Source organism: Squalius cephalus (genome assembly GCF_949319135.1).
Source record: "Squalius cephalus genome assembly, chromosome: 12".
Taxonomy (NCBI): Eukaryota; Metazoa; Chordata; class Actinopteri; order Cypriniformes; family Leuciscidae; genus Squalius; species Squalius cephalus.
Genome location: NC_137133.1, coordinates 873,444 through 891,826, shown reverse-complemented (window position 1 = coordinate 891,826; position 18,383 = coordinate 873,444). Strand labels below are relative to the sequence as shown.

At 39.1% G+C, this 18,383-nt stretch overlaps 2 protein-coding genes across 2 annotated transcripts in view; both read left to right on the top strand.

Moving 5' to 3' along the window:
* akap7 (A-kinase anchoring protein 7) overlaps positions 1 to 18,383 on the top strand; it is a 214,204-nt gene that overhangs the window by 155,367 nt on the left and 40,454 nt on the right. The gene's annotated exons all lie outside the window — the stretch shown is intronic.
* On the top strand, positions 4,805 to 18,313 carry il20ra (interleukin 20 receptor, alpha). Its single transcript, XM_079889173.1, has 7 exons — positions 4,805 to 5,033; positions 5,819 to 5,945; positions 8,867 to 9,072; positions 11,744 to 11,919; positions 12,596 to 12,740; positions 13,003 to 13,142; positions 16,670 to 18,313. The coding sequence occupies exons 1-7, from the start codon at positions 4,982 to 4,984 to the stop codon at positions 17,339 to 17,341; spliced, it is 1,518 nt and encodes a 505-aa protein (XP_079745299.1). The 5' UTR covers positions 4,805 to 4,981; the 3' UTR covers positions 17,342 to 18,313.

Genomic DNA, 18,383 nt, shown 5'->3' with positions numbered 1-18,383 from the left:
TGGGACTGTTAATACTGCTACTGGAGAACTCCATACGCACTAGTTTCCTGATTATATAAGATAAAAACAAAAGAATTGTCAGATGCTCATGAGAATTAAATCACATTTTCTCACGCACAGAAAAATCGCGAAGCAAAGAGGACTCGGAGACTGACGGACTAGACAGAGCAGGTTACTTATATATAAAAAAAATCTCAGCTCTCAGATTCTGTCAATTTTATTACGAAATTCAAACAATAAATACGTTTTGGCGTTTGTAAATGTGACGTGAAAGATCCCTAGCGGCACGTGACCCGATCATCTCTACTAGCTAATAGTAAATAAACACGAATGAACAATGTTAAAAGAAACAGTAGCCTACAACTTACCGAAATGTGTAGGCTATTCATCATAAATATCGATCAATCAGTGTTTTTCAACCGCGGAAAGGGTCAATAAAACAGCTGGAGAACAATGATGTCACATAACATTTACCTCAGGAAAGCCATTTAATGACCAGAATATGCTATGGCACGTTTGTTGGCTAGAAAAAAAGAGCTATAGAGAGTATTTTGCTAAACATGTGTAGGCTACTATATTAGGCCTACATATTTATTATATTTTTACTTATCATTAAATAAAGTTGTTATTATAATAAAAAACGCATTAAATTGAGTTATTTTTAACCTTAAATAATACCGCCAGCTGATAGGGCTCTCTGTATGTTTACAGCATTAGGTGAGGTTTTTTTTTCTTGAGAAAAATGAATGCCTATCTTGTGTACCTAATATTTATCCAAATTAGTCAATTAAAACAAATCACAAGAATTGAACTGAATTGAAATCCTGAAATTTGTTTCAAGCAATAATAAAAAAAAAAACTTAGCTTACCAGAAATTGTACCATATAAACATTGTAACATGTTGTCACCTAATACAATTCAGTTTAGTTACTAAAATGTTTTGACAATGACAATACACTTTTCAAAATTTCAGTTAAATATGAAGGAAAAACAGCGCTGGAAAATCATGCAAAAACAAAGAAGCGCTGACTGTCCCGGTTTTTCACAAATCAAAAATGCTGCTGATCCACTGAGATCGGGGATGGACGAGAGAGCTTGGTCAGTCTGGCTGAGAGCAGATCCGGCATGATGATAACGAAGGCCGGACTGTTGAGAACGAGCGACGTGTCGTGGTTCCATCACTTTCCAGAACATTCTCATTCACAGTTCCCTGCTGGTGGAACGCTCTCCCACCCTCATCCGGGATGCAGAATCCCTGACAACATTCAGAAGACAGCTGAAAACCCTTCTCTTCCGTGAGCACTTAACCGCATAAAAAAAAAAAAAATTATTTCCTTTTCCTTTAAATCCTCGCTTATCGGGCTTATGCTACTCTGACCAATGCCTGCACTTCGTATGTTGAGCACTTCTTGCGTTGTTTTTGCCTCTTCATGATGACTCGCTTAATTTAGTCCTAATTTGTAAGTCGCTTTGGACAAAAGCATCTGCTAAATGACTAAATGTAAATGTAAGATATGAAGATTGGGGCCAGTTGGTCAGGGGTAATGTTGTTACACAACAAATATTACTAATGACTATTACTGCTATTTTAGATTGAAGGAATGAATGCACACAAACAAACAAACAGATCTGAAGCTAAACCCAGATTAACCGCTGCTAGAGACCATTTACAGTCATTTGTGTAATTGGATCTTTGAGTCAGAAGCTGATAATGAACTCCCACTCGTCTGTAACTAATTGCTGTGAAACCGTTTCCTCTTATTTGCATGTAAGAGAGAGAGAGAGAATCAGATCTTTTGTACTTCAGCAAGTGTTTCTACTTTCAGATCCCTGACAGGAGAACTACATGTGCTGTTATTCTGGCTGAATACAATGATGAGAACTAAGCAGGATCACCCATAATAACCAAACTCACGCAGTCACATGACCTGAAACAGGGTCATTACCGCATCAGCTCAGGTTCAGTCAGAGGGAAGTGCTTTTTGTGGAAAAGGGATGTTTTTTTTATTATGACAAAAAAGATATAGAGAAGAATCACGTTTTTATGTTAAAACTTATTATATTACTTGGTAAGTTTTATATACACAAAAATGTAAATGGTCTGAAAGGATTCCTAACATTTACCATTTTAAGGCTGATATGAAGATTTACTTTGAAACACTGCAAGGACTCTCAAACCGCAAAGCAACCAGAACTATGGTCATCTATAAAAAATTTAATTCCTCTTCTTTATTTTAATTATACATATATACCTCCTCCTCTCCGATATGTCTTATTTTTTTATTTTCTTTCTTTCCTTAATGTGTGAATTGACTGTTTAGCATCTTTTAAATAAATGTTACCTGTAATGTTCCTCATATCTTATGATGCTCTGGATTCATTTTGAACTTTATATGTGAAATATGTGTATACTGTATTATTACATGTATAATTCTGCATATATATATAAAAAAGGAGTGTTTTGAGTGGATAAAAACACTTTCAGTACAGGGGTCATTGACGAATAAGGTTTTTAAAAGTGTAAAAAAAATAGAATGGAGATATAACTATATTTGAAGCCATTTTTTTAGTTTACCTATAGTGTTAAAGGAGAACTCCGGTCAATTTTAACATTGAGCTCATTTTTTTGTACATTTGGAGTGCTGTCAGTACAGAGAACAACGACAGAAATCGGTGTTGCCTACACCGTGTTATCCTCTTTTTAAAATTTGCACCCTGTTGACTTCAATGGGGCAAGTTTTAAACCTGCTTTTAGCCTCTTAACATCCTTGATGTGTCATTACAAGTGCACAGAAAATGTGAGTGATTCCTTCAGAGTGAACACGGGTGAATCTGACTGCAGTAGATGTGAAAGAAATGTATAAAAATGATGTTATTTAAGCCAGCGCAAATACCTGTATTTACTTCCTGTTTTTCGGTTGAAGTCCAAAGTAATCGATTGCCGAGTTCACGCGCGTGATCATAGGTAACTAAACCTATGCGTGTGAACTCTGCAATCGACTACTGTGGACTTCAACCGAAAACAGGATGTAAACAAAGGTATTTGCGCTGGCTTAAATAACATCATTTTTATACATATCTTTCACATCTACTGCAGTCAGACTCACTCGTGTTCACTCTGAAGGAATCACTCACATGACCTGTGCACTTGTAATGACACATCAAGGATGTTAAGAGGCTAAAAGCAGGTTTAGTACTTGCCCCATTGAAGTCAACAGGGTGCAAATTTTAAAAATAGAATAACTCGGTGTAGGCAACATCGATTTCTGTCGTTGTTCTCTGTATTGACAGCACTCCAAATGTACAAAAAAATGAGCTCAATGTTAAAATTGACCGGAGTTCTCCTTTAACAATAAGATTTTGTGGTTTGTACAATCACACATTTTTTGTACAAAAATGTCACCAATAAAGTCATTCGGTTTAACCACTGATTTGAAAGTTAAAAACTGATTTGACATTGATGTTGAGATAGTATATAGTGTGTACCACAGAAGAAATATTAAAAAATCTCATAAATGTAATCATTTATTGGACTACTCTAAACACTCCGACATATTCAAGTAAAACATTGCACAGGGAAAGGAGAAAAGAGGAAATGTACAAAAAAGAGCTTTATCTGCTTTATATTTGTATTATTGTAGTTCCTTTAGTTATTAAAAACAATATTATTCCATTTAAATATTTACTATATCGGTTTTACCGAATGACCTTTTGACACTTCAAAATCTTTAAAATACCTTTATATGTAGTAAAATATAATTAAAACCTTTTGGATTCAGTAAAAGAGATCAAGTTGTACTACCTTACATACTTTAAATGTTATATATTTGTTTTTTTATTATTATTATGGCCTTTGGACAAAAAAAATGACCCGTCACGTCATTGACCCACACAGATAGATAGATAGATAGATAGATGGATGGATGGATGGATGGATGGATGGATGGATGGATGGATGGATGGATGGATGGATGAATGGATGGATAGATAGATAGATAGATAGATAGATAGATAGATAGATAGATAGATAGGTGGATGGATGGATGGATGGATGGATGGATGGATGGATGGATGGATGGATGGATGGATGGATAGATAGATAGATAGATAGATAGATAGATAGATAGATAGATAGATAGATAGATAGATAGATAGATAGGTGGATGGATGGATGGATGGATGGATGGATGGATGGATGGATGGATGGATAGATAGATAGATAGATAGATAGATAGATAGATAGATAGATAGATAGATAGATAGATAGATGGATGGATGGATGGATGGATGGATAGGTGGATGGATGGATAGATAGATAGATAGATAGATAGATAGATAGATAGATAGATAGATAGATAGATGGATGGATGGATGGATGGATGGATGGATAGGTGGATGGATGGATAGATAGATAGATAGATAGATAGATAGATAGATAGATAGATAGATAGATAGATAGATAGATATTGACATTGACATTGACATTGACATTGACAGAATCAGATTGTCAGTTCGTCACTGTCATTCATTCAGGTATGTAACGTTAATGAAGTCACACCAGTATAACCAGTCTGCTGTCATATCACACACACAGTGCTACTGAACTACCCTCGGGGGGAAACAGCTCAATATGTAAGACGTTGTAATGTAGACTGTAAGGTGGCATCACATTTTTAAAATTCTTTTAAAACGTTAAAGTTATTTTGAAGACTTGTCTCATGAATATTAATCAGGTCGTGTTGGCGTTGCTAGGAAACCTCCCACGCCTCTGCAGCGGTTGGCTGGGGCGGGTCACGTGAGCGCAGCAGCACCTGCAGTAGAAGCAGAGGTGAGGTGAGGGACTCTGTACCTGAGAGCCGAGAGCTGCGGTCGCTCCATCAGCTCTATCAGCTCTATCAGCGCTCCAGAGACATGTAGAGGACTCCAGCCTTCACCAGAGTCAACATCGGGACAGAATGATCAGGGTTACGCGTGTGGAGATATGGAGACCGTGTTAGTGATCGCGCTGTGCTTGCTCACGAGACGAGCGACAGGTAAATCTCTCTCTCTCTCTCTCGGCACCCCTGTCTGTCCCCTTGTTTAAATATTTTACTTTTAATGTCGCCTGTTCATTCTGAGATGGAGAGTTTAACCTATAAATCTTATATAGACATAGATATTATTAATATAATACCATAGTTATGTGATTACAAAATAATATAACAATATAAGTAGGCTAATGAAGCTTACAAATATGTCATTTTAAGTCTTTTTGGAGATATTTCAAGAAAGGTGTTTCTATTGAAGCTTTTTATTAATTTTTTTTTTTTTTTTTTCCTCAAAGTAATTGCGACTTTTTGTCTCATAATTATCACGCAATTCTGAAAAAAAAAAAAAGCCAGAATTGCGTGATAGCCTATAAAGTCGCAATTATCTTGTTTTTATTCCGTGGTGGAAACAAGCTTCCATTAACCCGAGCTGTGCATTCTCTGTTTTATGATGGGGTCATATCTTCTCTTTCCCTCATAAAGCCTCTTTTACAGCAGGGTTCACATTAGCGCATGTGTTGAGCTTTATTATGATCCTCTGGGTTTCTGAGGTGAATGTCAAGAGTGTGATGATCTGTTGGTGTTCTGGAACAACAGGAAGCAGATTCACCCGTCAGACACCCTTGTGCCTCTTCCTGTGGTTTCATCAAATCTGATTTATTTCAACAATGCCTGAACTTTACTGCATTTCCTGCTGCCGCTCGCTGTGAAGTTTGGAAACGATCCAACAAGTCAGTAATGTGAACATGGCCTGTGTGCATAACAATGTCTCGTGTTCATCTGTTAAACAGCATCAGCTGAGGGACCGCCGGAGCCTCGAGACGTCCACTTCTCCTCCGTCAACCTGAGGAACGTCGTGAAATGGACGCCAGGAGAAGGATCTCCCAACGACACCGCCTTCTCTGTGGAATATGCCAAGTGAGTCGAATCAAACACACTGTTCAGATCCGCCACGGTCAGCATGAGAAGTGTTCGGACTCACAAGATCTCTTGGAAACGCTAGTCTGAATCCCTGCATCTGAATACACACACTTCCACACTATAGGCAAAAACAGCATGTGAGTCGAGTAGTGTTTCGCTGATTCATAGACTATCCCCTGGTTTCACAGTCCCAGGTTAAAGAGCTGTTTTAACTGAAAGCATATCTTAAAATACGTCAGTATCATTGTTTCGTCTCAAGATGAGCTTCAACACAAAAACGTAATACATAAATAAAATAGGCCTAGTTATTGTCTTTGTTGTTCTTGACCAATAAGGTTGTGACACCAAAAACTACTAGCCTAACGATTTTTAAAGACAAGTAAACTGTCAGTAATAAAATAAGAACAAATAATTGCAAATTACGAGCAATAGCACAAATACAACAGAACAAACATACAAATATAATATTGTTTGGAGTATTAGGGAGTAAGGCGTGTCGTAGATACTTTTCAAATCCTTTTGCCGAACTCGTTCTTCTACCTTTTCACACGGAATATCAGATTGGAAAGGCATTTATATTCAATAAATATGAAGAAAATATGTGAAAAGTGGAAATAAAGGGCCTAATGGAGAGTTTATCGGGATGGGCTGGGTGTAGGGTGGGATTTATTCTCATTTATTTAATCAATCTATCATTTACACTCAATATGTTATTATTGCATACTGTTTCATAATGTACTAAAATACTGAGGTGCAAATGGTATCTAACTATTATTTACACTTATTGCAAAGAAAACACTTTTTCAGGCTTTTTTTTTTCTTCCCAGTTATTTTCTCTTTGTCTGTTGCTGTCAGATTAAGATTGATGACGGACGGCGGCAGGAATATATTAGGGCTGCTGTCACTTTAAGAGCTGCACGGATCCAGTATACTGATACACATGCTTTTAGTTTCTCAACTGTTTATGTTCACTTAAGATATATCAGACTATGTTTACTAGGATACTCGCCGAGACCAGCATTTGTTTTGACGTAATTTTGTGTGAATGTGTCCATTCAAGTGCAAGAAGATGTGCAAGAGAGCTCGATTCAAGTCAAGTCAAGTCAAGTTTATTTATATAGCGCTTTTCACAACATAGGTTGTATCAAAGCAGCTTCACAGTATTAAATTAAAACAATACATCAATGTTTGTTTCTAGTGGAAAACGTCCACGTTTGGTAATGCTGATCAATAGTATCGTTGATTGATTAATTAAATTAAATATTCCCAAAATATCCCCAACTGAGCAAGCCAAAGGCAACAGTGGCAAGGAACCGAAAAACTCCATCAGGACCTAATGAAGAAAAACAACCTTGGGAGAACCCAGGCTCAGTCGGGGGCCAGTTCTCCTCTGGCGTTTATGAACTAGAGACCGGATTTAACTGTAAGATTAAAAGTATTATATGAATGCCTGGCTGAAGAGATGCGTCTTTAATCTAGTTTTAAACTGGGAGAGCGAGTCGAGCAACGAACAGTATCAGGAAGACTATTCCAGAGTTTTGGAGCTAAATGTGAAAATGCTCTCCCTCCTTTGGTGGATCTGGATATCCTAGGTATGACCAAAAGCCTCGAATTTACTGACCTTAAAGAGCGCGATGGATTATAGGGCGATAGAAGATCCGTTAAATAGACTGGAGCTAAGCCGTTTAGGGCTTTATAAGTCAGTAGCAATACCTTGTAGTTAATACGGGACTTTATAGGTAACCAATGCAGTGATGATAAAATCAGTGTTATATGATCATATTTTCTTGATCTAGTAAGAACTCTCGCGGCGGCATTTTGGACTAATTATTCAGCATTCACACGCTGTCTGAGACGCTGCTCTCTGCGTGCACGCTTCGGGTGATCAGACTTCTCACACTATTGAATTGAGTTCAATTTTGCATCTTCTTGCGCTTGAATATTTAAATTGGCAAGGCAAATGATAAACTCTCTTGATGCAGCACTGGGCCGATCGGGGAAGTGACGGCGGCGTCAACTGTGAACAAATGTTTACGGCAGTCCTTATTGTCTTTTTTGTACACATGCTTTTTTTGTCCAAATATGGACCGACCTCCACAAACCAATATTTACATGCTTTTGTCCTTTTTGCACAAATGAGGAATACAGCAAGTGATTTATCTTAAAGAGGCAGTAAAGACAGTAGGTGCTGGTAACACAGAGTTTCAGCTGTTGTTCAGGGGGGTGTTTCCTGTACAGTGACTCGTTAGTACTCGTTAGACGCATCGCTGAAGAAATCCACTAGCGAGTCACGACTGTTTCCCGAAACCATATTGTCGCAAATTGGTCGTTTAACCACGTTGGTTAATGATGTCACGCAGGTGGTGGAGTAATAACTTCTTTAATTTTTTTAAGGTTTTGCTATAAATTACAGACATGCATCTGAGGACTATTTCTCATTTTTCTCAGTTATTTTGCTTTATTTTCAGATTCAATCATAGGCTCGTCCTTACACTAGAGCTCGTTCACACATGCGCACTCTTCAGAAACAACTCTTTAAATCTCTTGACACACTAAAAGTCGTAAATGACATTTGTATGTACTCTAAATTAAAGACACAGGTTGTACTGAATGTCAGCTTGATTATTTTGCTCAAGATCAGGATTTATTGAGTCCACATGTCATGAAATCTAGAAACTCTGCTTCTAACCACTGGTCGAGATCTGTTGTCCCAAACACACACTCTGAGATGCTGTTTGCGAATGTTCGTAGGAACGATGGTTTCGGGAAACACAGACTCGTTGAACTGCGATGCTTTTAGGAAACACCCCAGAATAGTTCGAGCTAGATTAGGGAGGGATGAAGGAGTAGTGAGAGCACAGACAGTGCTTCTGCTTTCCTGAGCCTGTAATGAGACGTGCAGAGCTGTCTTCCTGCAGATACGGCGACGAGGAGGCGAGCGGCAGCGGGCGGCTGCGGTGGAGGCGTGTGGAGCAGTGCGGCTCCGTCACACAGAGCGAGTGTGACGCGTCTCAGGAGACCTTCGACCAGCACGAGGAGTACTACGCCAGAGTCAGAGCCGTCAGCGCACACACACACTCCCTCTGGAGCGAGACCACACACAGATTCAGTCCCATGATCGACAGTGAGTGACTGATGAACCTCTTCTGTTCTGGTGCTTTGTTTATCACTGTTTATTAAAGGGGACATATCATGAAAATCTGACTTCGGGTCCCCGGTGCATCTACCAACCCAGACAACAGGAAAAGTGGCAACTAGGGCTGGGACGATATATCGATTCATCGCGATTTTTTTTCCATCCAGTTCATCCAATTTTCTCCGAATACATCGCGAATTGATTCTAAGCTTAAAGGGTTAGTTCACCCAAAAATGAAAATTCTGTCAGTAATTACTCACCCTCATGTTGTCCAACCCCGTAAGACCTTCGTTCATCTTCGGAACACAAATTAAGATATTTTTGATTAAATCTGAGAGCTGGATCACTCCTCCATAGGCTTCTAAGGCATTATAACTTGCTGGCCCATAAAATGCATTAAAGACATCGTTAATATAGTCCAAGTGACTCCAGTGGCTCAATCTTAAGTTTATAAAGCGACGAGAATACTTTTTGTGCGCAAAAACAAACAAAAATAACGACTTTAATCCACTTTTCATTTCCTTCTCTCTGGGCCTCGAGTTGGTTCACGTAGTGTTTAAGCGCAGCGCGTCTGTGTTGCACGTCACACGTAGGCTCACTATTGGCCGACGCTGGTCATGTGTGATACGTGGTGACGTGCAACACAGACGCGCTACGCGAAAACACTACGTGAAAAGACCAGAGGCTCAGAGAGAAGGAAATGAAAAGTGGATTAAAGTCGTTATTTTTGTTTGTTTTTGCGCACAAAAAGTATTCTCGTCGCTTTATAAACTTAAGATTGAGCCACTGGAGTCACTTGGACTATATTAACGATGTCTTTAATGCATTTTATGGGCCAGCAAGTTATAATGCCTTAGAAGCCTATGGAGGAGTGATCCAGCACTCAGATTTAATCAAAAATATCTTAATTTGTGTTCCGAAGATGAACGAAGGTCTTACGGGGTTGGAACAACATGAGGGTGAGTAATTACTGACAGAATTTTCATTTTTGGGTGAACTAACCCTTTAAAGTTTTTAACAGCAGATGGCGGAATTCTGAGCTGAAATTTCACACACATTCTGGGGACGCCATAGATTTATATTACATCTTGTGAAAAGGGGCATAATATGTCACCTTTAAAGCCTATACTAATAGAGTATAGCTTGACACTGCATGTACACAGAGACATGTCATAAATTATAGGAAAGTTGCTGTCCGCTAAAATAACTCCTCCATCTTGCCGCCGACACTGACGGCCCACATGCGCTCCACACTCCTATTGGTTGTCGCTCCCGATAGTTGCTCCCGAAGTTAAACATATCTCAACTTTGTTGCGTCGCTAGACAAGCCTGGGTCCTGTCGTCACTGTCAGCGACTGTCACTCAAATCGCCCGCTCTCCATTGAAATGAATGGGATCATGTCTTGTTGCTGGCAGTTTGAAAACAGCTTAATGCAGTTATTGTTAGCGAACCTAAAATCATGTGACCATCAGAAGGTGTAAGACACTCTCACAGTCTTTTCCTCACTAATGCCACCTCAGTGTTACTGTAATAACAATAACTGTAGTGACTATGGTATATATTATTACTGTCCATAAATCCATGTGTGATTGTTGTTGGTGACAGTAATAACATTGCCTAAAGAAAAATGGCACATAAACTGTTGCACCTTTCCACATTGTCTAAGGATTGACCATTTTGGCCTCTTGTTAAGCCCCGCCCCTGCAAGCCCACGCTAATCTGCATACACTTTTGAGAGCCGTGCCCACATCTCAACGTCCAATCAACAACCGATGCATAGAACCAAGCCCCGCCTTTTTTTCGTATGTCACAAAATGGAAGACAAGAACTGATGATACTTCTGATTCATCGCGACTTTAAATCCGTATTTCATTTCAAAATATGTATTCATTGACTTGGTTAGTAAGCTTGTAATAAGCATGAGAACGTAAACACAGTTTGATCAGATACAATGATCCAGTTTTCCTGGACACTCCTCGCTTCCATTCTTCTTGTGTAATAAAAGTATAAAATAATTTGAACTCAAACCAATATTTCCATGTAAACGAGTGAGATTATGGACAGCCGGGCCGGCCGGTTATTGCACAATAAACTTTGAGTTCAGATTAGCCTGTCAAGAGTTTATTGTGTGATAATGACCAGCTGACACGTGAAATATGTGAAGTTGCTAAGCAACTGCAGTTTCAGTTTTCCACATGTGTCACGCCAGTCGAACAGAAGAAATCTGAGCTCTCGTGAGGTTTCCCAACAAACATGTGTCCAACAAAGACTTGAGCTTGTTTCACAAGTTTTAAACCTATAAATGGGGTCATTTGATATGTTAATAATTAAGTATTCCGCAATTAATGAACTATAGGTGTATTTCTTTCTCCAGTCCAACCCTGCAACACCCTGTAAACTGGAAGGATAGTCGAGCTGGAATGCAGTGACTCAGGATTTATTGAATTGTTCATGAGGAATGTTTCACGCTGGGGTGTAGAGATGTCTTTGTGTTTATGTTGTGCAGACTCGTTCTCACGCTGACTTCTCGGTTATGCCCTACATGTGTATCGCTTCTCTTGACGTGTGATTGAAGTAATCACAGGCGAAAGCAAACACAAGGCCGCCGTCACTGAACTCTGACCCTCGTAAAGGCTCTCCTCAATCTCTGTCCCGCAGCCGTCATCGGAGCGCCGCTGGTGGAAGTGAATCTGCTGAACAACTACATGAACGTCACCATAAAGGGGCCCTTCAGATGGAGAACCAGGAGGAGGAAGAAAAAGGAGTCGCTGTGGAGGATCTTCCCACACATGATCTATAACGTGTCTGTGTTCAACAGCAGGAGCAATCACACGGTTAGTGCTTCCTAAAGCTTCTGTTCTTGCATTCCATGAAGAACCTTTAACTTCCTATTCCACTGAAGGCTCTTTATAATGGAAAACGGTGTTTAAATCGTTCTTCACACTAAGAAAAAAGGGTTCTTTAAAGTCCCCCTGTGTTCTGTAATTTTATCCCTTAAAACTCATCTTTGATTATCAAAATTACATATTTAAGCGTTTTTCCTCGAAAAATGCCTTAAAAAATATCTTGAATGTAACTCGACACCATTGCCTCATTTAGTATGCGCGGTTCTATGAATATGCAAATGAGCCCCGCCTCCACTCACTCCCTCAGCTCAGAGATCCACTGGTTGACGATCACACGTTGATCTGATTGGTTACAAGGTAGTTTGTGACGTCAGAAACACCAGCGATTTCAAAGTGTGTTTTTGAGACTGTCTTTGGTTCACTGCAGTTTTAAGGAGGAAATACTCAGCAATGCTGTCGACTTATGAACTTACACATGCTTTGTCTTAAAGCACATTAAAAACACCACATAGACACATAAACAACATTAAAAACTGGATTTTCACCACAGGGGGACTTTAAGATCTGTTCACACTAAGGCTCCTATCTGTGAAAAACACACTTTGAACCTTTGTTTTGTAAGAGTGTGGGTTACTGAGCCGAATTAAACTGGTTGTTTTCCCAGAATCACATGCGTCTCACGAACGGGAGCTTGTGGCTGGGCCCTCTGGACTTCTCCACACGGTTCTGTGTGGTGGTTTATGCCAAATCCGAGTCTCTCCCTGTGGCCTACAAACCCAGCGAGCGGCTGTGTGTCGAGACTCCCAAAGGTACCTCCATCCTTGTGTTTTCACTTTCAGATTGTCAGGTGAACAGGTCTGAGCGGTATTTGATTGACATAAGTGACTGGACAAGTCGAGGAAACCTTTGCTGTTGCTTTAAACCCTTTATCAGTTTTGCATAATATGCATGACTGTAACTGAGGTGTTTTCCCAGCGTGCTCTGAGCTGGACTTCCTCGTCTTCAGACGCTCTGAGTGTGTGTGTGTGTGTTAATGTGTAAGCTGATGCTGATGTGTTCCCTGTGCTGTAGACCCGTTCCGGGATCAGCTGCTGGCTGCCATGCTGGGAGGAGTGCTGCCGTCGGCGCTGTGTCTGTGTGTGCTGGCGGTGCTCGGCGGCCTCGTCCACTGCTACATCACCGACCACAGGCAGACCCTGCCCAAGAGCGCCGTAAGAGACCACACACACACGCAGGGAAGCAAACACACACTGTTAGATGACCATATTTAGAGACCGCAATCTCTCAGAGGCTTATTTGTCTTGGGCTTATCAGCAGCTGATTAGGACACCTCCAGTTAACAGGCATTGCTTTTATCCGAAACAGAATGACACACTGGCACCTTTCAATTAAAAAAAGAGAGGGGGAAAAGCTTTATATACACTACCGTTCAAAAGTTTGTGGTCAGTAAGATTTTTAATGTTTTTAAAAGAAGTCTCTTCTGCTCACCAAGGCTGCATTTATTTGATAAAAAACAATAAAAGAAAACAGTAATATTGTGAAATATTATGACTATTTAAAATGACTGTTTTCTATTTTAATATATTTTAAAGTGTAATTTATTCCTGTGATCAAAGCTGAATGTTCAGCATCATTACTCCAGTCTTCAGTGTCACATGATCCTTCAGAAATCACTCTAATATGAGGATCTGATGATCAAGAAACATTCATTATTATTATCAATGTTGAAAACAGTTTTTTACAATTTGTTTCTTTGAGGAATAGAAAGTTCATAAGAACAGCATTTATTTAAAATAGAATAGTTTCTAACATTATAAATGTCTTTACTGTAACTTTTGATCAGTTTAACTCATCCTTGATGAATAAAAGTATTGATTTATTTTATTTCTTTCCCCCAAAATTAAAATTCTTACTGACCCCAAACTTTTGAAGGGTCGTGTTTAATGTTACAAAAGCTTTAGATTTCAGATAAATGCTGTTCTTTTGAGCTTTCTATTCATCATAGCATCATGAAATAAACATGTAAAAAACTGTTTTCAACATTGATAATAATCATAAATGTTTCTTGATCATCAAATCATCATATTAGAGTGATTTCTGAAGGATCATGTGACACTGAAGACTGGAGTAATGATGCTGAACATTCAGCTTTGATCACAGGAATAAATTACACTTTACTGTATATTCACATAGAAAACAGATGATTTACATTATAATAATATTTCACAATATTACTGTTTTTGTTTGTATTTTTTATCAAATAAACACAGCCTTAGTGAGCAGAAGACACTTCTTTTAAAAACATTAAAAATCTTACAGATCTAAAACTTTTGACCGGTAGTGTATATAAAATATTATCAGTCTTTACTGTCACTTTTAATCTTATTTAATGCACCCTTGCTCAGTAAAAGTATTACTTTCTGACCCCGAACAGCCGAACAGTAGTGTGTGTTTGTTGGCTCCATTCTCTGTGTGCTCGTCCACATTTAGTTTCCATTCAAATTAAATCACAAAATAAAGTGTAACTAATATCTGATACGCACTACCATGCAAATGTTTGGGGTCAGTAAATATAATATATTGCGATATCTGTAGAAATCGTGAAAAAAAAAATGCTATCAGTAAAATAGAAATGATATTATTTTATAATATTGTATACAGTGATATATCAGTTGGTATTGCATTATAAAAATACATTATCCCTAAAATACCCGAGATGGGCTTGAAGAACACAGATAAACCATAATTCTTTTACAACGGTCATTAATTATCTTCATGTTTAATCAGTCAAAGTGTCTCTATCTGAGTTTTATTCAGCTACAGCAATTGCTGAATGTCCATATATTCCTGGAGCTTATTACTCATCCTATTTTGGGTAAAAATAGAAAAAAATACTGTTTTCTAAAGATATTTGAAGTAAACGTACAATAATCCATTAGTTTTTATCTGAATGTGCAATCAGCAGTTAACAGGTCAATGTTACATTTCCTGTTTCAGGACTAGCAAAATAATTGCATTTTACTCTCTGTATAGAAGTCAAATCTGCATGATAACAGGTTATTATAGAACAGGGGGGACAGGTTGGGTGGTTTTGCCCTCCTTTACGCCTGTGGATCGGCAAATCCTGCAGACTGGGCTGATTAACAAGTCATTTTCACAGAATCCAAAACACTTTGATTAGTTTACTTAGATTACTCCACATAGTGTATGTGTGCATGCTGTAAAGTGAGGGACATACTTGATCATGTCAGATCACTCATAGTTAAATAACTCCTGTAGGGTCCTGTCTTCTGTCACGGGGTGTTATATGATAGGTAGCGCTTGAGGAAATACAAAACACTAATCTTTCAATAGTAGTCCAACAGGAACTTACTAAATTACTTACTACCGGCCATTCAGAACTTCTACTAGCCAAAGTAAATAAATAAATAAATAAATAAATGAACTCGATTAAATACGTCACAGCATTTACAGTGCTATGCATAAGTTTAGACACCCATACTAAAGTTGACTAAAAAGAGGAATAAAAAATCATCTTTTGGAAATTGAACTTAATGCCTTAATTTAAAAAATTAGGAAAAATCCAACCTTTAAGGACACCAATTTTCTTTGTGAATGAATAATGTATCGTAAATAAATAAATGTTCTTCCTTAAAATACAGGGTGCATAAGTTTGGACACCCCTATGTTAAATTCCCATAGAGGCAGGCAGATTTTTATTTTTAAAGGCCAGTTACTTCATGGATCCAGGATACTATGCATCCTGATAAAGTTCCCTTGGCCTCTGGAATTAAAATAGCCCCACATCATCACATAGCCTTCACCATACCTAGAGATTGGCATGGAGTACTTTCCATAAGATCATCTCTCAATGCAAATCAAACCAGCTATTAGGCTAACTGAAATAAAACCATGCCAATCTCTAGGTGTGGTGAATTGTACTGTATTTTAAGGAAGAACATTTATTTATTTACGATACATTATTCATTCACAAAGAAAATTGGTGTCCTTAAAGGTTGGATTTTTCCTCATTTTTTTAATTAAGGCATTAAGTTCAATTTCCAAAAGATGATATTTTATTCCTCTTTTTAGTCAACTTTAGTATGGGTGTCTAAACTTATGCATAGCAATGTATATATATATTCTAAAATGTGGATTTCATACATTCATTTCTTATTCAAACAAAATCCTGTCATCCAGCATCTCCTCCCTTCCTCTTTCATCCTCATCACCAAACATGTGTTTTAGGTGGCCAGATCAAATACAGTACAAAGAACATCAAAGAAATGTAGGAAATGTATCTGTTAACCAAACGCTTTTAATCTCCGCTGTTGCTTCAGTGCAAATGAACAAGCGCGCCGTTATTTGAGCAGTGACGAGTGTGTTCAAGTAAGCCAGAAATGAGCAGATTCTGCACAATACGCTGTCTTTAATATCATGATGACTCGAGTTGAGTATTTGTGCTAAATCTGCACAGATTTGACTTACAAGACCAGCAAAGTGAGTATATATAATAACTAACCTAAAAGTGGCTAGAGATCAAACCCTGGTTACAGGTAGTCAGATCTTTCGTTTTATAGACTTACTTTAAAGCAGAATATGAATTTATCTTGATATCTGATGAAAATTGCATCATTCTATAATCTTCCGTTTTATTACTGTGAAGCTGCTGTGAAACATCATGTACTGTATAAAGTGCCGTAGACTGTACTAAAGCTGTACTTTTTTGTAATTTCAGCATGTGGCTCAAACAAGTGAGAAGCTGCAAACCTTCGAACCTGAGATGCCTCAAACGATCATCATTAACGTGTTGAAAGTGGGTGGGTTTGCAGACGAGTGGTCTCCGCTCTGCGCTCCGGCTCTGCCCGTCTCCGCTGAAGACTCGTCCGCGGATCAGGATCGGGACGCTGTGCCGGAGCCGCCCGTGTCTTACGCGCTGCAGCACGAGCCGCCGCCGGCCGGATCCGGAGCTCTCCCAGCGGAGGACGGCGCGCTGGAGCCGTGGCCACAGGAGCCTCTCCACAGCGAGGCTGGAGACTACGGCCTCGTCCTGCCGGCCGGTTTCCCCACACCGGGCCAGGGTCCGGCCGAGCCCAGCCCGTACAGGACTCAAGACCTCACGGTGGACCCCACTGAGCCCGAGGACGCCTGTGAGGACGAGGACGAGCAGAACCATGAGGAAGTGGAAGCACAGATATTTCTGGACTGGAGCCCGGCGACCCGAGGGCTGACGATCCCTCTGATGGGCTTGTTGGGTCTCGAGGACGAGCCACAGATCCAGACCGAAGCCGTCTCGCTCCTGCCGAACCTGGTCCTGAGGCAGTCCTCAGAGGAAGGCGCCGAGCAGGAGGATGACTTCACCAAAATGGAGCGAAACTGGGGCCTAATAATCCACTCCAACCCGGAGTAACTCGCCTGAGAATATGAAGGAGACCTTACACTGTACACTTGCTATTTGCCTTGTCCACTTTTAAAGTCACCATGTTTTTATGGAATATTTAAGTAATTATCAAATGATTTCATTATTGTTTTTTAATTCATGCGTGTCAGAATAACTTCCTCTTGCAGCATCTCTTCTCTTCTGAAGCGTTTCACTCGGATATACACGACACCATAGGGATGAGAAGACCAGTGCAACTTCCTCTCCATGATGACTTTAAGATTTACAAACGAGACGATATAATGAAGGATTTTCAGCAGTTTACTGCCTAAGCTCTCATTTACTGTGAACACAAGACTCTTAGCTTCCTTTAGCTTCTGTATTACATTACATTTAATCATAGCCATCGGTTTCCCTGGAAGAACACAACCTGGAAGCTGCTCGTGGGAGACTTTGCTTCATGCACAGGTGTTTTTGAGCCGTAGATGAGCATTGCAGCAGACGGAGGACAAATATCCATTATTCAGGTATAAAGAGAAGAGCAAGATTTGTTCAGTATGTTGTGTTCGGTTTCTGCTGTAACATTGAAAATCTCTATAAAAAGAAGTGAACAATGGTTTGTGAACATTGGAAACATAAGACAGTATAACATATTGAACAAATCTCAGTTTTCTTCACATAAAATAAAATAAAATCGTGTCTACCCTGACAAAGGGTGAACAAAACAAAACTGTGAGTGAGAATCAACAATGATACAGAAAAAAAGTATCGTCTTTGAAGGAATTTATGTATGTTATATAATATTGTATCAATTTTATCTGTACATGAATATCAAATGATTATTTTTTTATTGAAGTTAAGCTGCTGTGAATGATTATAGAACCAGAACGAACTCGGTTCAGGCTCTCTCTCTCCTGTCCTGTGCTACCATTATATATATTTTTTTATCACTACAATTCTGTCATGTTTTGATCCGTCACAACAATAAATATATGAACTTGGAGGAGTGTGTTCAGATAAAGCTTTTCTTCCCATCATCACCAGCGCAGTAGCTATAGTTTATGATATTGTT

Bases quoted from the DNA above. Each gene is read 5' to 3' on its own strand.
- il20ra (XM_079889173.1), top strand. From the start codon at position 4,982: ATGGAGACCGTGTTAGTGATCGCGCTGTGCTTGCTCACGAGACGAGCG. The intron at 9,073-11,743 runs GTGAGTGACTGA...TCTGTCCCGCAG, and splicing joins ATTCAGTCCCATGATCGACA to CCGTCATCGGAGCGCCGCTG. The intron at 11,920-12,595 runs GTTAGTGCTTCC...TTGTTTTCCCAG, and splicing joins ACAGCAGGAGCAATCACACG to AATCACATGCGTCTCACGAA.